Below are 24,690 nucleotides of genomic sequence, written 5' to 3'. Positions count from 1 at the left end.
GAGATGCAGTGAGAGGTGCAGGTGCAGAGATTAGACAAAGTAATATTGTGCTTTTTTTTGTTCACCCCCTTTTCATCTGGGCTTTTTGCTGTTGTTTTTTGTTCAGAATGCTCTTGTGTTTCATGGATATTTTGTTCACTGCAATGCTGTAAAACTTTTTTCTGTTCTATCATAGTCTACTGTAAACAGTATTTATACTGCACCTGCTGTAGGCCTAGTGAACAGTAAAAAAATAAAATAAAAAAAAAGATTAGCTTTTTACTGGAATGCATTTGAATGTGAACATTATATCTGGACATATAGTTCCCAACCAAGACATTTAGTGTAAAATGCTGGATTGCATGTTTTGCATGCAAATATCTGTAAAGCTGAAACATAAAAGTCTATGCAGTTTTTGTAATGTCAACAGTAGCCAGTATTTTGAAACCTAGTGTACTCTGATTGACTGCATGTATCTTGTGAAGTGAAAACAAGCTTCATTCTTTGACAAAATAACTTCGTTTTGAGGCAGGTTTCCAGTGTTTTGGTAAAGTTAGTGTATGCAGAGAAATGACGAGTTAGTGTATATGTAACAAAATGTGGTGTAACAACATGGAATGTGCTTTTGAGAGGAAATGATCCATTTGGCCAATTGTGTTTTGTAGGTGAGAGTCTGTGTTTTAGAGTTTTGAAAATGTGTCAAATGAATGGACAACTGCTTGTTAGCGATTGAAAAAAACTGTAAGACATATCACATAACATAAGCCATGTTATTAGACTGAGGGGCCCATTTAAGACATATCACATCACATAAGCCATGTTATTAGACTGAGGGGCCCTATTCAGATATGGTGGGTGGAGAACATACTGTAGTAGTGACTTGATTCAGAGGCTTGAGCTTCAGGGCCCTGTGAGCTCTTGTGTCCCTGGTATCAAGTAAGAAGAAATAGTTTTCATCCAAAACTGATGCAAGTAGGGACACCCTTCACTTCACTGGAGAAAATAACTCCTTCACCCTTCAGTGAGACACTGTACAGGCTGTCTTAATAATTTGTTGCCTGGGTGGATGGTGTGGTGTTGAATTTTAGAACTGTAGGAGTGTAAACTACTCATATGTGTGAACTGGGGGACTTTTGTCTACAGTACTGAAAGGGCCATGACATGCCCAGTTTAATACAGTATGTGGGATAGGAGAAGAGCATGTGGAAACATGAGAATATCAGAACAGTCTCCACAGAGTATACAAATGGATGACCAGCTCCACTACAACCTCATCAAACTCAGATAAACACCCAGAACTCACCTGAAAGTCTCTAATTTACAGTTGGGATCATTCAATCTGTCTGTGAGCTCTCTGACACCTGAGTCTCCTGGGTGATTGTAGCTCAGATCCAGCTGTTTCAGGTAGGGGTTTGATTTGAGGGCAGAGGACAAGAGAGAACAGCCCTTATGTGTGATGAGACAGCCAGACAGTCTGAAACAGAAGATCATCTTTCCTCATTATTAGGCCAATGCATTACAGTGTACACTAGAACATTCATTCAGTAAGTGTGACTGTGAAGTACCTTTTTTATAAATATGTATGGGATTTTCAAAAAACAATCACAGACACATAGACTGACTCTATACAGGCACAAGTTCATAATCAACAACAACATGAGCACCACTGCTTTACTGCTGATTTCCACCAAGTGCAGCTGTGTTCTGTTCAGATTACAACAGTCACTGGAGCTGACCACTGCCACTCTGCTAGTCCACCAGTTACAGAGGTGTCCCAGATGCAGCTCTAAGCTCTGCTCTGCTCTGTCTATGTTGGACACCAGTTGAGCAACGGCGTGATTCAGAGGTGTCTCAAACGCAGCTCTGATCTGATCTGCTCTGCTTCAATTAGGTACCAAGTCTATTTTGGATGGATGCTGCATCTGGGACACTTCTGAACACAGGGTTTATGCTCTGTGACATCTGATCAGGTAAAAATAAGAGAATAACATATTTCCTCTAAGAAAAGTTTTTGTCTCAAATGATAATTCTGGTTAAAAAAAAACTATAAGCATGATGACATTTGTGTAAACATAAGGAATAGTGGTGGCTATACACCGATAGGGTGTGAAGCAGAAGCCTACCTGTGAGTTACATTCAGTGGTCTTGCGTTGCTACCTGTCTACTGAACTCACTTTATAACATATCAGTTCTTGTCCAACATGTAAGCATGTTTACATGTATACAGTTATACATTTGGAAAGAGAGAGAAAACTTGTCTCTTCTCACCTTGATCTGACAAGTAAATGAATGTAAACATACAGTACATGACCTATCTATTTTCTTCCCTATAGAGATTGACTTGTGAATCCATATACTGTAAAGGGAACTATATATCCTCTTGATAATTATCACTTTGGCTGTTGACAGCACACCCTGAATTCATTTACTGACTGTGTCAACTCAAGTATTAAAACACCTGCTTTACATAATCACAACTACCTCCTGTAACAGAACACATTGATAGTTGCAGGAGTACCCTGTTCTCTCCTATTTTGCAGACAGAAGTGTGACAGTAATGGGCAGAAACCTAATCCAGCACATGCATCACACACATGGAAAGGCTCCAATCAGGAGTCCTGTGATACTATAATGAAAGTCAAGCACACAAACCTTAAAGTCTGCAGTTTACAGTGAGGGCTACTGGCTCCTGTAGAGAGAAGCTGAACTCCAGAATCCTTCAGGTCATTATCACTCAGGTCCAGTTCCTTTAGGGAGATGGAGGACTGCAAAGCAGAGGCTACAGCCTTACAGGATTCCTCTGTTAGCTTACAACCAGCAAGTCTGCATAGAGTGAGAGGGCAAGAGACAGAGAATAGATCATGGCATGGTAGCATGAATACACAAAGAATACTATGGTATACATTTTTACAATACAGGAAGGGACAAACAAATCTAAAGGATACTGTAAATACAGGACACAGCAAAACAAAACACAAAGGGCATGATGATGCACTTGTGCTCTTAAGTTCACATATCGTGACATAATTTTCAGGTGAAGCCATTTATCATCAAATGATTGTGTGTGTCTGATTGTATGTACACAAGTGGACACATTCTGGATTAACTGGCTATTAAGGGTATATTTTCACAACCATTACATGCTTGACTGTAATTATTAGTGCATGTACAGTACATAAACAATCAATACATTTTGCAGTTCTTGTGAAACTTCTGTACATTTTACCCAGGACTGCAATGACTGGCTACAGAGGCATGGGGAAAGCAAAAAGAGCTGCCATACCAACGGTAAACATACAGTAACTAATGTTCCCTTGATAGTTATCACTTTGGTTTGTTTTCTTTGACAGGACACTCTGAATCCATTTATATTGACTATGTCGACTCAAGTATTAAAACACCTGCATTGCACAATCACAACTACCTCCTGTAACAGAACACATTGATAGCTGGCAGGACTATCCTATCCTCTCCTATTTTGTAGAGAGGAGTGTGACCAGTTAATGGACAGAAACCTCATCCAGCACATGCAACACACACATGGATAAGCTCCAATTAGGAGTTGTGTGATATTAGAATGAAAGTCAAGTACACAAACCTTAAAGTCTGCAGTTTACAGTGAGGGCTACTGAGTCTTTTAGAGAGAAGCCGAACTCCAGACTCCTTCAGGTCATTGTGACTCAGGTCCAGTTCTGTCAGAGAGACCAATGACTGCAAAGCAGAGGCTACAGCCTTACAGGATTCCTCTGTTAGCTCACAACCAGCAAGTCTGCATAGAGTGAGAGGGCAAGAGACAGAGAATAGAACATGGCATGGTAGCATGAATACACATAAAGAAAACACTGGTAAAAATGTTCAGGACCAATTACAATACAGGAAGGTACAAACAAATCTAGAGGATACTGTAAATACAGGACACAACAAAACAAAACACAAAGGGCATGATGATGCACTTATGCTCTTAAGTTCACATATTGAGACAGAATTTTCAGGTGAAGACATTTATTATCAAATTTGTGTGTGTCTGATTGTACAGTATGTACACAAGTGGACACACTCTCAGGATTAACTGTCCATTAAGGGAATATTTCCACCGCCATTACATGCTTGACTGTAATTATTAGTGCATATACAGTATATAAACAATCAATACGTTTTGTAGTTCTTGTGAAACTTTTGTACATTTTACCCAGGGCTGCAATGACTGTGGCAACAGAGGAAAGCAAAAAGAGCTGCCATACCGAGGGTAAACATAACTAATATCCCCTTGATAGTTATCACTTTGGTTGTTTTCCTTGACAGCACACTCTGTCGAAGTATTAAAACACCTGCATTGCACAATCACAACTACCTCCTGTAACAGAACATATTGATAGCTGGCAGGACTATCCTATCCTCTCCTATTTTGTAGAGAGGAGTGTGACCAGTTAATGGACAGAAACCTAATCCAGCACATGCAACCCACACATGGATAAGCTCCAATTAGGAGTTGTGTGATACTAGAATGAAAGTCAAGCACACAAACCTTAAAGTCTGCAGTTTACAGTGAGGGCTACTGAGTCTTTTAGAGAGAAGCTGAACTCCAGACTCCTTCAGGTCATTGTGACTCAGGTCCAGTTCTGTCAGAGAGACCAATGACTGCAAAGCAGAGGCTACAGCCTTACAGGATTTCTCTGTTAGCTTACAACCAGCAAGTCTGCATAGAGTGAGAGGCCAAGAGACAGAGAATAGAACATGGCATGGTAGCATGAATACACATAAAGAAAACACTGGTAAAAATGTTTAGGACCAATTACAATACAGGAAGGTACAAACAAATCTAGAGGGTACATTATAGGACACAACAAAACAAAACACAAAGTGCATGATGATGCCGTTGTGCTCTTAAGTTTACATACCTTGGCAGATTTTTGGAAAATATGACTAATCATGCAAAAAACTTTGTTTTATTTATAGATAGTATAGATTTGTTTTATTTATAGATATTTTAGATAGTGTTCAGGTGAAGCCATTTCTCATCACATAAGTGTGTGTGTCTGATTATATGCACACCATTTGACACATCCAGGCTTAAGAGGCTATTAAGGGTACTGTACGCTTCCAAACCTATTACATGCTTTACTGCTGATTTCCACAAAGTTCTGTTCAGCTTACAACACAGTCACTGGAGCTGACCACTGCCACTCTGCTAGTCCACCAGTTACAGATGTGTCCCGGATGCAGCTCTAAGCTCTGCTCTGCTTCAATTAGGTCCATTAAGTCCATTTTGGACAGATCACAAAAATGAATTAACCTGAGTAAAATCTTTATACACATGATGTTTTCTTTACCTTTTACTTTGCATCACACTGTCATTCTTGACTCTGTGTGTGTGTGTGTGTGTGTGCGTGTGCGTGTGCGTGTGTGTGTGTGTGTGTGTGTGTGTGTGTGAGTGAGTGAGTGAGTGAGTGAGTGAGTGACCAGGAGTCCCTAAGCCACACCCTAGGCCAGGGCTCTGTCTCAGTCTAGAGGTAGCAACACACAAGCCCACCAAATTTGGGTCACAGACTAAAGGGTGCTTGGGCCCATCAATGCCCCTTGCGGCCTTTTTCTGTCTTAAAAGACACCCCAATTCAAACATTCACCATTTCAATATACTTCACAATTCCTCTTGGGCAACCCCTCAAGATCATTTTACTGCTGATATGATATGATTCGATAAACCCTTGGTTTGATTCGATAAACCGTCTAGGACAAGTGTTTCAAAATACATGACTTTACTGTATTTTGGTTATTACATGCCATTCCAACCAAGCATTTTTATGAGGATTATAACTTGGGTCTGACTTAGTCAGTCCCCAATTCTATCACAAAAATGACTTAACCTGAGTAAAATCTTTATACACATGATGTTTTCTTTACCTTTTACTTTGCATCACACTGTCATTCTTGACTCTGTGTGTGTGTGTGTGTGTGTGCGTGTGCGTGTGCGTGTGCGTGTGCGTGTGTGTGTGTGTGTGTGTGTGTGTGTGTGTGTGTGTGTGAGTGAGTGAGGAGAGTGTGTGAGTGAGAGTGTGTGTGTGTGTGTGCGTGAGTGAGTGAGTGAGTGAGTGAGTGAGTGAGTGACCAGGAGTCCCAAAGCCACACCCTAGGCCAGGGCTCTGTCTCAGTCTAGAGGTAGCAACACACAAGCCCGCCAAATTTGGGTCACAGACTAAATGGTGCTTGGGCCCATCAATGCCCCTTGCGGCCTTTTTCTGTCTTAAAAGACACCCCAATTCAAACATTCACCATTTCAATATACTTCACAATTCCTCTTGGGCAACCCCTCAAGACCATTTTACTGCTGATATGATATGATATGATTCGATAAACCCTTGGTTTGATTCGATAAACCGTCTAGGACAAGTGTTTCAAAATACATGACTTTACTGTATTCTGGTTATTACATGCCATTCCAACCAAGCATTTTTATGAGGATTAGAACTTGGGTCTGACTTAGTCAGTCCCCAATTCTATCACAAAAATGACTTAACCTGAGTAAAATCTTTATACACATGATGTTTTCTTTACCTTTTACTTTGCATCACACTGTCATTCTTGACTCTCTGTGTGTGTGTGTGTGTGTGTGTGTGTGTGTGTGTGTGTGTGTGTGTGTGTGTCTGTGTGTGTGTGTCTGTGTGTGTGTGTCTGTGTCTGTGTCTGAGTCTCTGTGTGGCAAGCGGGGGAGGTTAGAGAGACATCCAGCTGGGAGAGAGGGGGGGAGTGGGAAGAACTGTGGGGGGAGGGAAACAGACAAGGAGGGGGAGAGTGGGTGAGCCACAGTGAGGGAGCAAGACCGTGCGCGGCTAGGCACACAGACCTATAAAAACCTAATAAACCTAAATATCTCACTTTCTGTTAACATGGTTAAAATTGCAGCATAGGTTGATATGATTATAATTATTCATCAACTCGCTTCAAAATATTTTAGCTAAAACTGTGTCCATCACAATCATTAATGCGCTTTTAAAAAAACACAAACAACACCAAATTCAAAACTTTGTATATGACTGTGACAATGTGCCGCCTCAGCAGCACATCACACTATTATTTTTGAGTTTTATTTAATTATTGATGTGTTTAATGTCCTGTATTATTTGCCCCGTGTTCATGTTATTGGGTACGTTCCTTGGCGCGCGAGGAAATTGCTTAATGTGTGAGCATGGGCGGTTGGGGTTGATGTAGGCCTAAGCTATGGTAAATGAGTGATGTAGATGTCCGCCAGATAGGGGCGGTGTGCCCTTTGATGGGTGTTTAGACTTCGCCGGTGTTGGCGGAAGTAATTAATTGATTGGCCATTTAAATGCTAGCTTTCCTCTGTGTAGGGGTTTGTTCTTCGAAGTGTTTCGAGACGCGCGGTAAGAGGCTGCTGTGAGCCTTGCGTGTAGGTCTGCTTTTTGATAGTGGCATGTTGCCATTCAGAGACCTTAACTTTAGTGTTTGTTAAATGTTTGTTTGTCAATCTTTTTCATCTCACGTCGGGTACGACTGATCGGAAACATGGACTATATGTTGATTATTTTTCCACGTTGTAAATAAAAACACCGTGGGCCCTCTTAAACCTGCTGTATCGGCCTGATTCCTCCTACACCACTTGGCTATCCTATCACAATGACTGTCACTACAAACACACTAACTAATACTCCATCAAATTTCATCCAAATTAGTCACTGTTTTCTGCCTATAACACCAACTTTTTGTTTCTTTTATAAGACACCTAGATTCAAACCTTCACCATTTCAATATACTTTTGAAATTCAAAAATCTGGTCGCAATTCCTCTCGGGAATCATTTTAGTGCTTAAATGACATGATTTCGATAAACCGTCTAGTGTTTTTCAAACATCACAATCATAACTCAAATTCTTCTAAGATTCACTATATCGTTTAAATGTAAAACTTGTTCAGATTCATACAACACATATTCCCACCAAATCTGGGCCATTTCCGTGAATGTATGTGTCAACCACAACAGACAACGCGCTAGGTAGGGTTGGGCATCGATAACCGGTTCCGTCTTGTTTAACTGATCAATTCCATCGACATCGTACGTCTTTTTTGTTATCGATTCCCTTAACGATTCCCTCAGCCTGCATGACGTCGGACTTTTTCCGGTTTTCCTGAAATGTTGTGTTACTACACGCCCTCTGCGACGACTCATACTACAAGTCAACCCCGAGAGGAGGAAGAGATCCAAAGCCTGGCCCCATTTCACTAAACGTGATGAATATTCTGCCGTCTGCAACCAGTACAGTATTGTTATCGTGTAAGGGTAGTAATACCAGCAATATGTTAAAACATTTGTCCGTGAAGCATGGGATTAAGCTCCAAGAGTGTCATGTGTTCGACAGCCTACGGAGGGGTGCTAACGTTGCCCGGTCCAGGGCTCCAGAGTGCATATGCGCCCAAAATGTTTAAGAGTGTGCCTGAAAATAAATCTAGGTGCACCTGACGCTGCTCGGGTGAAAGCATACGTTTCCTTCACAAGTTTTAATTGTAGACTATGTGTGCAACTTTGCCAAACTGTATATAAGTAACCCCCTTGGCCCGCTCACTCTCCCTCTCCCGTGCGCGCTCAATGGACACCCGCCCCTCGTCATGCACATTCACAATCGTGAAAGCAATGACGCATAGAAGACAACTAGCGACATTATAATTAATTTCGGTTAGCATCATAGCGCAGGCTACTGCACAAATTTGATTCAAACTCTTGCATTCAAGTTGACTGATCATCTCAATGTTTTCCAACTCTAAGACTCAAAAGGGCCTGTCCCAAGGAGAAAAAGTATTAGCCTACCTTGCAACTTAAACACACGTGGGGAAACTGAACAGTCCAACCAGTCGACTATAATAAGCTAGCCAACTATGCTACTTTGTTTACAATTTGAGGCTTCAAGCCGACAGCTGAATTAAAGAGTTGTAATATGAATATGTCAATGTCATGAATATCAGAATTCAGAAATGTCAGTAGTATAGATTAGAACATATAAAGAATTATATTATATTATATATATATACTGTAGGCTATACATCTTTATAATTCTTTATAAAGAATATGTATATTGTGTTTTAAATAAAGACAAGCTTTTTCTACGCCTTATTGTTAAAAACTCATTCACATTATATGAAAGGAGAGCGATAAAAGGTGACCTTCTGGCGTTAAAGGCGATGCAATGAAAAATGTGGGTGCACCTACATTTTTTGGGAATCGATAAGAGAATTGATAAGGAATTGGATTGATAGGCAGAATCGATAATGCCATCGACATTGATAAAAACTTATCAATACCCATCCCTAGCGCTAGATGGCGCTATAGAGTCCCTGAGCCACACCCTAGGCCAGGGCTCTGTCTCTGAGCATGAAATGCAATTCTACATATGCCTGCCAAATTACAAGAGTTTTGGAGTATGCCAAGTTGGTGAAACGGCCGCACGGGCTAAGAGGAAAAGAGAATAAGAATAATCTGAGCAAAAACAATAGGGCCTTGCACCTACGGTGCAGCTGCTGCTACAGCGGCCGCACCTCGGTGCTCGGGCCCTAAATATACACTGCTCAACAAAAATTAAGGGAACACTGGTTCATAGGAGTATAGCATCAAGTCAGTCACACTTGTGGGATATTGATCTTGCCAGATATGTAACAGAGGTGGTTGTGAATCAGATTCACCTGCTTTGATGTCAACAACATTTTCTACAGGTGTACTATAGGGCTAACTGTGAGATGACCCCCAAAACAGGAATGGCTTTACAGGTGGTGGCAACTGGTAATTTTTCCACCTTCATCCTTCTTGACTGATTTTTCACTAGTTTTGCATTCGGATAGGGTCAGTGTACTACTGGTAGCATAAGCCAGTATCTGGAGCCTACAGAGGTTGCGCACAGGTAGTCCAACTTCTCCAGAATGGCACACCAATACTTTCTATTGCCAGAAAGATTGCTGTGTCTCCCACTGCAGTCTCAAGAGCATGGAAGAGATTCTAGGAGACAGGCAGTTGCTATAGGAGAGCAGGGCAGGGTGGTAGAAGGTCCTTAACCCGGTAGTAGGACCAGTATCTGCTACTTTGTGCAAAGATGAACAGACTTCATGAGGGTGACCTGAGGGCCCGATGGCCTCTTTTTCCACCGACAGCGAACCTGGTGTTTCCTGGTGCCTTTCAGAATTCTTTGAACCGTGGTGCTATCTAGTGAACCAGCCCGCATTTCCACCAGTTCTGAACCGAACCAAGGATGCGTCATCAGCTATGGGTGTTGCATGCAAAATCAAAAGTTAACGAGATGCATAAACGGGAGAATTATATGACCTGTTGTCCCATAAAAAAGGCAGAAATTAGCTGTTTGAAATGCTAGTCAACGTCTGCAGTGTAATGCTAGTTGAATCGTTTTGTTTACTCATGGCAACAGTTGATATGGACGGAAAACTCAAGCTTTTAGCCTTCTACCCTCTGAAGGCGCAACGACACATCCACTCCTGTTCGCAGGAAAAACAAGTATTTTTGGTTCGACTTCTGAACCAAGGTGCCACATTCCAAACCGGCTTTTGTTTGGTGGAAAAGCCCAGAACGGTTCAAATGTTGGTTTGCGAACGGGAACGGAGCTGGTTCTCTGTTGGTGGAAAAGGGCTATACGAGTGTGGGTTGTGCTGAACTTTGGTAGGGGCAGAAGGTAGCTTGATCAGACCTAACTGAGATATTCAGTGTGCAGAGGAATGGACACTTGAGGGAGATTTGCAGGGGTACTTGCATTACATTTGTCAACTGACCTTAGTGTCTCCAGCTTGCATTGCGGTTCTCTTAGTCCCACACAGAGCAGCTCCATTCCTTCATCCTGCAGGTCATTGTCACTCATGTCCAGTTCTCTCAGATGGGAAGGTGTCCTCTGCAGCACTGATGCCATCATTTCACAGCTTGCTTTAGAGAGGTGACACTGTTTCAGCCTGTTTAACAAATACAGGTGATGTGTAAGAATAATAAGGGCATATAGAAAAAAGGATGTTTCTTTGGTTGATGCAGCATTCAGTTTCAGATTCTTCATTTCAGTAAAAAGCAATGAAAATCAAGCAGGTGAAACAATCTCTCCCCCTTGTTTGTGATGATTATCAATGACCTGCCCCCATGTCTATACTACAATTGGCATTAGTCCTGGGTTTCCCCTATTCATGTTTTCATTACAGTCCATCAATCACATGTACTGTTCTATCTGGAGAACTAACAGTAGGAGCTAAGCTAATGAATGGTGTAAAAACAACTAACTAAATACATAATTATAATAAAAATACAAATTCAGATTGTAATTTAAGATATAGAGCACGTACTGAATTGCTTCAACTTTGCGGTGAGGATCTTCCAGTGTAGCAGATAACAGCTTCTGTGCTGATTCTCCTGGATGATTGTCGCTCACATCCAGGTCTTTCACACAGGAAGGGTTTGACATCAGAGTGAGAGCCAGTAAAACATAACCTTCATCTGAGATTCCACACTTACTGAGCCTGAGAGACAGATAGACACATACAACCAGATATACACAGCCACACCGAGAGAGAGAGAGAGAGAGAGAGAGAATTTTACAATGACACAGTAACTACTCAAGACTCAGGATTCAGACTGTAACTGAACACTATTAAACTCCCAGATCCCCAGATGTCACTCATTAATTTCCCTTCTAGAATGTGATGTTGGTAGGATTTAGCGTCATGTGTTTGTAGCTAACATGGAAGTGTGGAAGAAGAGCCGGTGAGATACATTTAGTGGTTATGTGTCCTGCATCACCACTACTTATTGTACAAGGAGACAGAGGTACTTGGCAGGACTATCCTGTCAATATCAGTGATGGACAAAAATGTAGACTGCTACAAATGAGCGAAGCTACATGCTACTCTATAAACTGCTTTTAGGAGAAATCCAGCAAATTTTCATATACTGTAGATCTCCGTTTCTTGAGGTTGTGAGTATTATAGGTATGAAAAAACGTAAGGTTACTCACGTAACCCCTATTCTCCGATAGCATGAGTGAGGTATCTCACTATAAGACACGCCCTCTTGCAGGCGCCCCAGAAGCCAAAGTTCTTTACGCCAGCCACTATTGGCTGGATGACTGACATACAGTATGCAACGTGGAGGAGACTCCTCCTCTCTTATAATCCACGGCACAATGCCATTGCTTCAGTCTAGCTAACCAACTCTTCTCACCACCAGCAAGGAGGGTGGTCTGGTGAGATACCTCACTCATGCTATCAGAGAACCAGGGTTACGTGAGTAACCTTAAGTTGTCTTTCAAGCATTACTGTAGTCTGGTATCTCATTATGGGATATTATGACTCCCGGACTGCCAGACAGGCTTGTGATGCCCATCAGAGTCAGTGTGCCCCACTCCCTGACTTCACTGGAGCTGACCACTGCCACTCTGCTAGTCCACCAGTTACAGAAGTGTCCCAGATGCAGCTCTAAGCTCTACCTGCTCGGTCTATGTTGGAGTCTTCTTCTGAACTGCTCTATGCTCTGTAACATCCCATCAGGTGGAAATAAGTGAAGTAAGATTATATTTTCCCTTCCAAGGAAAGTGTTTAGTAGTTTCTGGCAAACCGAATGAACAGTTTGTTGTATGTCAATCATAGTGGTGGCTGTGCAGAGATAGGATGGGAAGTAGAACCTTTGAGATACATTCAGTGATTATGTGTCCTGTGTCACAACTACTTATTGTACAAGGAGACATAGATAGTTGGCAGGACTATCCTGTCAATATATCCAAACTGAAATGATTTTTATAAAAACAGCAGTGTGATCAGTGAATGACACTGTGGGGAAATCTCCAGTAATTAAACAATATCTCAGCTGTTAAATGTCTGCTCAGAACTGAGTATAAAAATAGATGTTAAAAGAAGGTCCTTAGTTATGTTATGTTTCTATTCTCCCTAGCTGGCTATGGCCAGACACCCCACAAAGAATCCCGTAGTGAAATGCCTATCGTTCCTATGCAGTGGAGATGATCACCTATGAAATCTCTGTAAATGTATGTTGTGAATGTAATACATTCATGTTTGGTCTTGAATTAATAGGCTACCTGTAAAGTGGACAACAGCCTGATCATTGTTTCATTGCAATCTAATGTATTTGTACATAGTCGTAGAATAAGAACTACACTAGAGAATTTTAGGTTGACACACCTACACCACACCCACCGCTTAGTCGGGGGTGACCTGGATAAAGGATAAAGGTTGAGATATTTCTCAGCTCACTCTCTTCTTTCTTGTCTCTAATCTTTGCAAGAGATCACACTAGCCTTTGGCTTCTCTCTGTCTCTCTCTCCCTTTCTCTCTTTATCTCTCTATTTATTTATGGTTTGTTATTTTCTTTTGATACATTGTTTTATCTGGTGTATTGGCAACTTGGTAACTTGTTAAATTGATAGTTCACATATTAGTTATTTGGTAATTTATTAGAGATACAAATTATTCATTTTATGGAGTCAGATAAATCGTGTTTTTTCTCCTAATAACTTTACCATCTAACTCCACATGCCTATTGATCCATTGTTCTTCACGCATTAATGGGAGAAAGTCCGACGTGTTTCAGTGGTGCGTTAGGGATACTTTTTCACCCTTTACAGTAAACATAACTAATATTCCCTTGATAGTTATCACTTTGGTTGTTTTCTTTGACAGTACTGAATCCATTTACTGACTATGTCGACTCAAGAATAAAAAAACCTACATGTCACATTCACCACTATAATAGTTGGCAGGAGTATCCTGTCCTCTCCTATTTTATAGACAGAAGTCTGACAGTAATGGACAGAAACCTAATCCAGCACAAGCATCACACACGGACAAGCTCCAATCAGGGGTCGTGTGATACTAGAATGAAAGTCAAGAACACAAACCTTAAAGTCTGCAGTTTACAGTGAGGGCTCCTGAGTCCTGTAGAGAGAAGCTGAACTCCAGAATCCTTCAGGTCATTGTGACTCAGGTCCAGTTCCTTTAGACAGATGGAGGACTGCAAAGCAGAGGCTACAGCCTTACAGGATTCCACTGTTAGCTTACAACCAGCAAGTCTGCATATGTGTGAGAGTGAGAGGGCAAGAGACAGCGAATAAAAGATGACATGGCAGCATGAATACAAATAAAGAATACACTCGTAAAAAGGTTTTAGGACCAAATAGAATACAGGATGGGACAAACAAATATAGAGGATACATTATACAGTAGGACACAACAAAACAAAACACAAAGTGCATGATGATGCAGTTGTGCTCTTAAAGTGTAACTTCACCTCATAACTCCACCCACTTCACATTTCTGAAAAAGGCTTTCAAAATGGGCTAGACGTTCTGAAATTTGGAAGGGCGTGCAGCACTGCTGCAGCCAATGAACCATGGTGATTTCGTGTCAATCTGGGAATGAGTGCTGCAGACATGGCTTATCACAGGTAGGCTAATCAGGGCAGCAAGTGTTGGGGCGTTTCATTCCTAATTTGTAACAACCCGGTGACGTAGATTCGCCAGAGAAGTGCAGGACTACGTCAGCATTCTAATAGCATTTTGGACCAAAATGCCATGGCATGTTTCAACCTGTAGAAGACGTGAAGAGCTATATCTCCAATACAAAATCATACGAAATGTTACTTTTCTCGAGAAACACGATTTTTGTCAATATTAACCCTGGTAATAGTGTAACTCACCACTTATGAGTAATTTCAATCAATCAACAGCTCAAAAAAATATTTTAGGGTGAAGTTACACTTTAAGTTTACATAACTTGGCAGAATTTTGGAAAATATGACTAATCATCCATAAGACTTAGTTTTATTTAGAGATAGTGTTCAGGTGAAGCCATTTCTCATCACATAAGTGTGTGTGTCTGATTATATGCACACCATTTGACACGTCCAGGTTTAAGAGGCTATTGAGGGGACGTTTCCACACCTATTACATGCTTTACAGCTGATTTCCACAAAGTTCTGTTCAGTTTACAAGACAGTCGCTGGAGCTGACCACTGCCACTCTGCTAGTCCACCAGTTACAGATGTGTCCCAGATGCAGCTCTAAGCTCTGCTCTGCTCTGTCTATTTTCGAGACCAGTTGAGAGACGGTGTGATTCAGAAGTGTCCCAGATGCAGCTCTGCTCTGATCTGCTTCAATTAGGTACCAAGTCTATTTTGGACAGATGCTGCATCTGGGACACTTCTGAACATGGGGCTTATGCTCTGTCACATCCCATCAGGTGGAAATAAGTGAAGTAAAAATATATTTTCCCCTCCAAGAAAAGTATTTTGTCTTTTCTGGTAAACAGACTGAAGAGTTTGTTGTATGTAAATCATGGTGGTGGCAGATAGGGTGGGAAGCAAAACCAGTGAGATACATTCAGTGGTTATGCAACCTGCATCAACTTCTTATTGTACAAGAAGACATAGATCGTTGGCAGAACTATCCTGTCAATATATCCAAACTGGAATGATTTTGTAAAAACAGAAGCGTGATCAGTTAATGGACAACAAACTAATTCAGCACATGCAACACACACATGGACAAGCTCCAATGTGATACTAGAATGAAAGTCAAGCACACAAACCTTAAAGTCTGCAGTTTACAGTGAGGGCTACTGACTCCTGTAGAGAGAAGCTGAACTCCAGAATCCTTCAGGTCATTATCACTCAGGTCCAGTTCCTTTAGGGAGATGGAGAACTGCAAAGCAGAGGCTACAGCCTTACAGGATTCCTCTGTTAACTTACAACAAGCAAGTCTGCATAGAGTGAGAGGCCAAGAGACAGAGAATAGAACATGGCACGGTATCATGAATACACATAAAGAATACACTGGTGTAAATGGTTAGGACCAATTACAATATGAAAACATTCTCTAAGAAGAGTGTAAAGCAATTTGCAGCAATGATAACCACAACGTCATTGCTGGAAAGAAATAGCCAACAGCCAATGATAACCTAAGTGTGGCGGGCCAGATCTATGATAAACTAATGCATGCTCAGCGGGCCACATTAAAGTGCGTGCCGGGCCGCAGTTGGCCCACGGGCCGTAGTTTGGACACCCCTGGCTGCAATACAGGAAGGGACAAAGAAATATACAGTAGAGGATAAATATGGGACACAACAAAACAAAACACAAAGGGCATGATGATGCACTTATGCTCTTAAGTTCACATACAGTACCGTGACAGAATTTCCAGGTGAAGCCATTTGTCATCAAATGATTGTGTCTGATTGTATGTACACAAGTGGACACACTCAGGATTAACTGGCTATTAAGGGTATGTTTCAACAGCCATTACATTCTTGACTAATTATTAGTGCATGTTCATGAACAATCAATAAGATTTGTAGTTCTTGTGAAACTTCTGTACATTTTACCCAGGGATGCAATGACTGTGGCTATACAGAGGCATGGGGAAAGCAAAAAGAGTTGCCATACCAAGGCTAAACATAACTAATATTCCCTTAATAGTTATCACTTTGGTTTGTTTTCTTTGACAGCACACTCTGAATCCATTTACTGACTATGTCAAGTCAAGCATTAAAACACCTGCCTAATCCAGCATATGCAACACACACATGGAAAAGCTCCAATCAGTAGTCGTATGATACTAGAATGAAAGTCAAGCAATTTCAATTTCAATTTTCAATTTAATTTCGCTTATAGAGCGCCTTATAAGCACACAAACCTTAAAGTCTGCAGTTTACAGTGAGGGTTACTGAGTCCTGTAGAGAGAGGCCAAACTCCAGAATCCTTCAGGTCATTATCACTCAGGTCCAGTTCCTTTAGGGAGATGGAGGACTGCAAAGCAGAGGCTACAGCCTTACAGGATTCCTCTGTTAGCTTACAACCAGCAAGTCTGCATAGAGTGAGAGGCCAAGAGACAGAGAATAGAACATGGCATGGTATCATGAATACACATAAAGAATATACTGGTAAAAAGGTTTTAGGACCAAATAAAATACAGGATGGGACAAACAAATATAGAGGGTACATTATAGGACACAAAGTGCATGATGATGCCATTATGCTCTTAAGTTTACATACCTTGGCAGAATTTTAGAAAATATGACTAATAATGCAAAAAACTTTGTTTTATTTATAGATAGTATAGATTTGTTTTATTTATAGATATTTTAGATAGTGTTCAGGTGAAGCCATTTCTCATCACATAAGTGTGTGCGCCTGATTATATGCACACCATTTGACACTTCCAGGCTTAAGAGGCTATTAAGGGTACTGTACGTTTCCACACCTATTACATGCTTTACTGCTGATTTCCACAAAGTTCTGTTCAGCTTACAACACAGTCACTGGAGCTGACCACTGCCACTCTTCTAGTCCACCAGTTACAGATGTGTCCCGGATGCAGCTCTAAGCTCTGATCTGCTTCAATTAGGTACCAAGTCTATTTTGGACAGATGCTGCATTTGGGACACTTCTGAACATGGGGCTTATGCTCTGTCACATCGCATCAGGTAGAATTAAGTGAAGTAAAAGAAAAGTATTTTGTTTCTGGTAAACAGGCTGAACAGTTTGTTGTATGTAAATCATAGTGGTGGAAGGGTGGGAAACTGGAATGATTTTGTAAATGTGATTTGATTTTGTAAGTGTGATCAGTTAATGGACATACAGTACACAGCCACAGAGAGAGAGAGACATTTACAAAGGCACAGTAACCACTCAAGACTCAGGATACAACTGAGCGCTGTATTACTGAGTCCCAGATCCCCAGGTATCACTCATTAATACCCCTTCTAGAATTTCATGTCAAGTAAGGGATATCGGCCTTCGAGGTGACCTGTTCAATGGAAATAATGTCTAAGAAAAATCGTGGAGGCTTAGAACTCCGGCGACGTGTGCATGCGCCATGCGTAGGAACTACAGAAAATAACCTATTACAACTACCGTTACAATGGAAAGTTACAGTAAAATAGTCCCTTCCAGTAAAGTGTGGTTTCAAGATATAATATACACTGCTCAACAAAAATGAAGGGAATACTGGTTCATAGGAGTATAGCATCAAGTCAGTCACACTTGTGGGATATTGATCTGGCCAGATACTGTATGTAACAGAGGTGGTCGTGAACCAGATTCACCTGCTTTGATGTCAACAACATTTTCTACAGGTGTACTATAGGGCTAACTGTGAGACGACCCCCAAAACAGGAATGGCTTTACAGGTGGTGGCAACTGGTAATTTTTCCACCTTCATCCTTGTTGACTGATTTTTCACTAGTTCGCATTCGGATAGGGTCAGTGTACTACTGGTAGCATAAGCCAGTATCTGGAGACTACAGAGGTTGCACAGGTAGTCCAACTTCTCCAGAATGGCACACCAATACTTTCTATTGCCAGAAAGATTGCTGTGTCTCCCACTGCAGTCTCAAGAGCATGGAAGAGATTCTAGGAGACAGGCAGTTGCTCTAGGAGAGCAGGGCAGGAGAAGGTCCTTAACTCAGTAGCAGGACCAGTATCTGCTCCTTTGTGCAAAGATGAACAGACTTCATGAGGGTGACCTGAGGGCCCGATGGCCTCTTTTTCCACCGACAGCGAACCTGGTGTTTCCTGGTGCCTTTCAGAATTCTTTGAACCGTGGTGCTATCTAGTGAACCAGCCCGCATTTCCACCAGTTCTGAAACGAACCAAGGATGCGTCATCAACTATGGGTGTTGCATGCAAAATCATAAGTTAACGAGATGCAAACGGGAGAATTATATGACCAGTTGTCCCATAAAAAAGGCAGAAATTAGCTGTTTGAAATGCTAGTCAACGTCTGCAGTGTAATGCTAGTTGAATTGTTTTGTTTACTTATGGCAACAGTTGATATGGACGGAAAACTCAAGCTTTTAGCCTTCTACCCTCTGAAGGCGCAACGACACGTCCACTCCGGTTCGCAGGAAAAAAACAAGTATTTTTGGTTCGACTTCTGACCGGCTTTTGTTTGGTGGAAAAGCCCAGAACGGTTCAAATGTTGGTTTGCGAACGGGAACGGAGCTGGTTCTCTGTCGGTGGAAAAGGGCTATACGAGTGTGGGTTGTGCTGAACTTTGGTAGGGGCAGAAGGTAGCTTGATCAGACCTAACTGAGATATTCAGAGTGCAGAGGAATGGACACTTGAGGGAGATTTGCAGGGGTACTTGCATTACATTTGTCAACTGACCTCAGTGTCTCCAGCTTGCATTGCGGTTCTCTTAGTCCCACACAGAGCAGCTCCACTCCTTCATCCTGCAGGTCATTGTCACTCATGTCCAGTTCTCTCAGATGGGAAGGTGTCCTCTGCAGCACTGATGCCATAATTTCACAGCTTGCTTTAGAGAGGTGACACTGTTTCAGCCTGTTTAACAAATACAGGTGACGTGTAAGAATAATAAGGGCATTGGTAGAGAAAAGGATGTTTCTTTGGTTGATGCAGCATTCAGTTTCAGATTCTTCATTTCAGTAAAAAGCAATGAAAATGAAGCAGGTGAAACAATCTCTCCCCCTTGTTTGTGATGATTATCAATGACCTGCCCCCATGTCTATACTACAATTGTCATAGTCCTGGATTTCCCCTATTCATGATTTCATTACAGTCCATCAATCACATGTACTGTTCTATCTGGAGAACTAACAGTAGGAGCTAAGCTAATGAATGCAATCCCATGTGTCCTCACTGATGTAAAAACAACCAACTAAATACATAATAAATTATTCTTATAATAATAAAAATGCAAATTCATATTGTAATTTAAGATATAGAGCACGTACTGAATTGCTTCAACTTTGCGGTGAGGATCTTCCAGTGTAGCAGATAACAGCTTCTGTGCTGATTCTCCAGGATGATTGTTGCTCACATCCAGGTCTTTCACACAGGAAGGGTTTGACATCAGAGTGAGAGCCAGTAAAACATAACCTTCATCTGAGATTCCACACTTACTGAGCCTGAGAGACAGATAGACACATACAACCAGACATAGATAGAGAGAGAGAGAGAGAGAGAGAGAGGAGAGGTGGGGAGAGAGAGAGAGAGACAGAGAGAGAGAGAGAGAGAGAGAGAGAGAGAGATAGAGAATTTTACAATGACACAGTAACCACTCAAGACTCAGGATTCAGGCTGTAACGGAACACTGTATTAAACTGAGTCCCAGATCCCCAGATATCACTCATTAATTTCCCTTCTAGAATTTGATGCTGGTAAGATTTAGCGTCATGTGTTTGTAGCTAACATGGAAGTGTGGAAGCAGAGCCGGTGAGATACATTCAGTGGTTATGTGTCCTGCATCGCCATTCCTTATTGTACAAGGAGACAGAGATAGTTGGCAGGACTATCCTTTCAATATCAGTGATGGGCTAAATGTAGTGAGCGATCTCCGTGTCTTGAGGTTGTGAGTACTGTAGGTATGAAAAAACGTAAGGCTACTCACGTAACCCCTGTTCTCTGTGATAGCACGAGTGAGGTATCTCACTATGGGACACGCCCTCTTGCAGGTTTCCCAGAAGCCATATTTATTTACGCCAGCCACTATTGGCTGGATGACTGACATATGCAACGTGGAGGAGACTCCTCTCTTATAATCCACGGCACAATGCCATTGCTTCAGTCTAGCTAACCAACCTCTTCTCACCACCGGCAAGGAGGGTGGTCTGGTGAGATACCTCACTCATGCTATCAGAGAACTGGGGTTACGGAAGTAACCTTAAGTTGTCTTTCAAGCATTACTGTAGTCTGGTATCTCACTATGGGATATTGTGACTCCCGGACAGCCAGACAGGCTTGCGATCCTCATCAATGAGTCAGTGAGCCCCACTCCCTGACTTCACTGGAGCTGACCACTGCCACTCTGCTAGTCCACCAGTTACGGTGTCCCAGATGCAGCTCCAAGCTCTACTCTGCTCTGTCTATTTTGGTGACCAGTTGAGCTATGGCGTAATTCAGGCGTGTCCCAGATGCAGCTCTAAGCTCTGAACTGCTTTATGCTCTGTAACATCCCATCAGGTGGAAATAAGTGAAGTGAGAACATATGTTCCGTTCCAAGAAAATTGCTTAGTAGTTTCTGGTAAACAGACTGAAAAGTTTGCTGTATGTAAATCATAGTGGTGGCTGTACACAGATTGGGTAGGAAGCAGAACCAGTGAGATACATTCAGTGGTTATGTGTCCTGCAACACATCTACAAATTGGACAAACAGACATAGACAGTTGGCAGGACTATCCTGGAATGACTTCTACACTTCCAATTTCGTGCAGTTTTGACCATGTCAGCCAGAGATACCTGCGATTACAACACGTCATTTTTGCTTTTTATTTTTAACTAGGTGGCGCTATACATGAAATGAGTGGCTATGGGATGGGTTGACATGACCCATCACGAACAACATACAACGGATCAATATAATGGTTCCATGCTTTCCTTGTGGGGCTACATTCCCACCAAGTTTTGAGCACCCCGGTCTTTCAGTGTCCCTGGAATCCTTGACGGAAACTTGCTCATACACAAAAAAATACCAAAAAAACCCCTGACTAAACCTATGACAACGGACAAAAACAGTTTGCAAAATGAAATAATTTAGCTTAGGTCTTGTAGAACCTTCCCTAAAATGGACTCCCACTAATCATCCCATCCTCAGTGTCCAGCTCCCTGTGTGGATGTAGAGCTCTATATGTGCACACTATCAGGGTGAACTGAACTGCTCTGGACTCAACACTCTCTCTCATCAACACAGGCACAACAATCAGTAAAATTTTCTCTGTGTGTATGGACACACTAGCACACTAGCAGGGAGCACAGAACTGCTCTGGGCTCAGCTCCCTCTCATCAACCCTCATCAACCGAGGCAGACCACTCATAGCAAATCCTTTTGCGCCTAGTGTCTGAATGTGCAGGGAGGACCTCCATGAAGTCTTTCAGAGTTTCACTGACCTCAGTTTCTCCAGGTGGCAGTTTGGGTTTCTAAGACCAGAGAGCAGCTTCTCTTCTGATGTTTGCAGATCACAGCCACTCATGTCCAACTCACTCAATTGAGAAATATATGACTGCAGAACTGAGACTACAACCTCAGGGGAGCTGTATTTGAGTTCACGGCTGATGAGTCTACAGTGAGAGAAAAATAGAAAAATACCATAAAGCAACACGTCCTCTATACCCCTTACATTCCAAATACAAAATGCCAGTAAAAAAGATGTGGGCTGTTTATTAGATCAAACAGAAAGCACTAGTCTGTGTGTACTGTGCAAAATACTGACCTCACTTTACAGTCTTGATTCAGTGGTTGATGGATCAGTTCTCCTACACAGTCCTGAAGCTCACTGTCACTGATGTCCAGCTCTCTTAGGTGGGAGTTTGCCCACTGAAGAGTCGAGGCCAAAAATCGTCCATTTAGTTTACAGCCAACAAGTCTGTAAGAACATAAACAATGTCACATAGAATCACAAAGAGTGAAATCAGAGACCTACCAAGAGTGAAAGACAGATTTAGTTATTGTCTGGTTAATTCACGCTACAGGTAAGTGTGACCATATGGAACACATCAGGTCTGGGATCAGTTCAATAACAACAATACTGACACAATAAAAAAAACAATGTTTCACAAATTCATATCTTGATTCTAGTGCCTCAAAACAGTAATTATTATATGTCCAGTGTATATTTATAAATAAGGCTTCTATGGGTATGAACCCTGGGCCAGATGGACTAACGTTTTTGCGCCCATTTCAGGCGTAACGCATGCGTAAAAACATGGCGAGGTATGTACAAACAGGTCGCACTGAAGGAAAAACACAGATTGCCTGTCCTGGGAGCTGAACACGGCTATTTGCGCTTTTCGGTGTCTTGCATATGCACTCTTGAGAGGATCAGCTAAAAAGTGGGTGTATCATGCAAGCACAGGGGAGGAGAAGTGCTAATAGCGATTGATTAAGTATTCTGCCATATACATGAAAACTGTTTTAAAAATTCATATCTTGATTCCAGTGCCCAAAACCAGTAGCATTATGCCCAAAGCATGAATGTAACAATAAGGCCTCTATGAACTCTGTGTCTTTCAGAGTTATACTGACCTCAGTTTCTCCAGATGGCAGTTTGGGTTTCTCAGACCAGAGAGCAGCTTCTCTTCTGATGTTTGCAGATCACAGCCACTCATGTCCAACTCACTCAGTTGAGAAATACATGACTGCAGAACTGAGACCACAACCTCAGAGGAGCTGAGTTTGAGTTTACGGCTGATGAGTCTACAGTGAGAGAGAAAAATACTATAAAGCAACACGTCCTCTATACCCCTTACATTCCAAATACAAAATGCCAGAAAGAAAGATGTTGACTGTTTATTAGATCAAACAGAAAGCACCAGTCTGTGTGCACCTGGCAAAAATACAGACCTCACTTTACAGTCTTGATTCAGTGGTTGATGGATCAGTTCTCCTACACAGTCCTGAAGCTCACTGTCACTGATGTCCAGCTCTCTTAGGTGGGAGTTTGCCCACTGAAGAGTCGAGGCCAAAAATCGTCCATTTAGTTTACAGCCAACAAGTCTGTAAGAACATAAACAATGTCACAGAGAAACACAAAGAGTGAAATCAGAGACCAGTCAAGAGTGAAACACAGAGGGCCAGATGTACGTAGATTAGCGATCGTAACGTTTGTTTGCCCCAAAGCCTACACGCGGAAAGCTCACACTATGATACTTCAGTTTACGTCCTATTTACCAATCCTGAAATTCGTTGGGTAATCTGCGCCGTTCTCCGCCCACTAACACAATTAGCTAGGGACAACAACTGAACGACACTTCAATCAGAAGCGCAGTTGAATGAAGTTAACTGATGACAACATTAAAAGGAATTCAACGTTTAGTGATCATGAAGAGCAGTAGTTCTACTCAAACTAGGCTTACTTGTGCACGTAGGCTATGGAAGATTTATCAAATCTAGTAAGTAGGAAAGTTTAAGCGGATGGCGTGAAAGTGAAAGTAAGACCTTCAAAAGGCCTCAATAAGCGATTCTGTTGTCTTTCCAGTGCCCAAAACCAGTAGCATTATGCCCAAAGCGTGAATGTAACAATAAGGCCTCTATGAACTTTGAGGCTTTCAGAATATTACTGACCTCAGTTTCTCCAGGTGGCAGTTTGGGTTTCTAAGACCAGAGAGCTGCTTCTCTTCTGATGTTTGCAGATCACAGTCACTCATGTCCAACTCACTCAGATGAGAAATACATGACTGCAGAACTGAGACCACAATCTCAGAGGAGCTGAGTTTGAGTCTACAGCTAATGAGTCTACAGTGAGAGAGGAAACACTATAAGCAACAAGTCCTTACATTCAAACACGAAATGACAGAAAAAAGATAAAAAATGTTTTTAGATCAAACAGAATTCACCAGTCTGTGTGCACTGTGCAAAATACAGACCTCACTTTACAGTCTTGATTCAGTGGTTGATGGAGCAGTTCTCCTACACAGTCCTGAAGCTCACTGTCACTGATGTCCAGCTCTCTTAGGTGGGAGTTTGCCCACTGAAGAGTAAAGGCCAAAAATCGTCCATTTAGTTTACAGCCAACAAGTCTGTAAGAACATAAACCATGTAACAGAGAATCACAAAGAGTGAAATCAGAGACCAGTCAAGATTGAAACACAGATTTTGTTATTGTCTGATTATAATTTCAATTTCAATCTAATTTCACAAAACATTACACATGTCTCATGGCGCTTTACAGAGTGTTATAAACATTCAACAATAATACACTCTAC

At 41.7% G+C, this 24,690-nt stretch overlaps 2 protein-coding genes across 2 annotated transcripts in view; both read right to left on the bottom strand.

Moving 5' to 3' along the window:
• LOC134086228 (NACHT, LRR and PYD domains-containing protein 12-like) overlaps positions 1-24,690 on the bottom strand; it is a gene marked incomplete in the record, with an annotated part of 983,201 nt that overhangs the window by 184,362 nt on the left and 774,149 nt on the right.
• The window catches only part of LOC134086776 (protein NLRC5-like), a 62,998-nt gene that overhangs the window by 18,062 nt on the left and 20,246 nt on the right, over positions 1-24,690 (bottom strand). The window contains exons 16-32 of the mRNA XM_062540053.1: positions 24,352-24,504; positions 24,050-24,220; positions 23,330-23,482; positions 23,012-23,182; positions 22,200-22,352; positions 21,877-22,047; positions 19,725-19,898; positions 19,138-19,311; positions 16,664-16,834; positions 15,561-15,731; positions 13,874-14,044; positions 11,310-11,483; positions 10,758-10,931; positions 4,505-4,675; positions 3,578-3,748; positions 2,632-2,802; positions 1,283-1,453 (exon numbers count right to left, since the gene is read on the bottom strand). Of these exons, the coding sequence (XP_062396037.1) occupies positions 1,283-1,453; positions 2,632-2,802; positions 3,578-3,748; positions 4,505-4,675; positions 10,758-10,931; positions 11,310-11,483; positions 13,874-14,044; positions 15,561-15,731; positions 16,664-16,834; positions 19,138-19,311; positions 19,725-19,898; positions 21,877-22,047; positions 22,200-22,352; positions 23,012-23,182; positions 23,330-23,482; positions 24,050-24,220; positions 24,352-24,504 (2,865 nt within the window). The remainder of the gene's footprint in view (positions 1-1,282; positions 1,454-2,631; positions 2,803-3,577; positions 3,749-4,504; positions 4,676-10,757; positions 10,932-11,309; positions 11,484-13,873; positions 14,045-15,560; positions 15,732-16,663; positions 16,835-19,137; positions 19,312-19,724; positions 19,899-21,876; positions 22,048-22,199; positions 22,353-23,011; positions 23,183-23,329; positions 23,483-24,049; positions 24,221-24,351; positions 24,505-24,690) is intronic.

The sequence above is a fragment of the Sardina pilchardus genome, chromosome 1, assembly GCF_963854185.1.
Source record: "Sardina pilchardus chromosome 1, fSarPil1.1, whole genome shotgun sequence".
NCBI classification, from domain to species: domain Eukaryota; kingdom Metazoa; phylum Chordata; class Actinopteri; order Clupeiformes; family Clupeidae; genus Sardina; species Sardina pilchardus.
The sequence above is the reverse complement of the archived record's forward strand: the minus strand, read 5'-3'. Positions and strand labels throughout refer to the sequence as shown.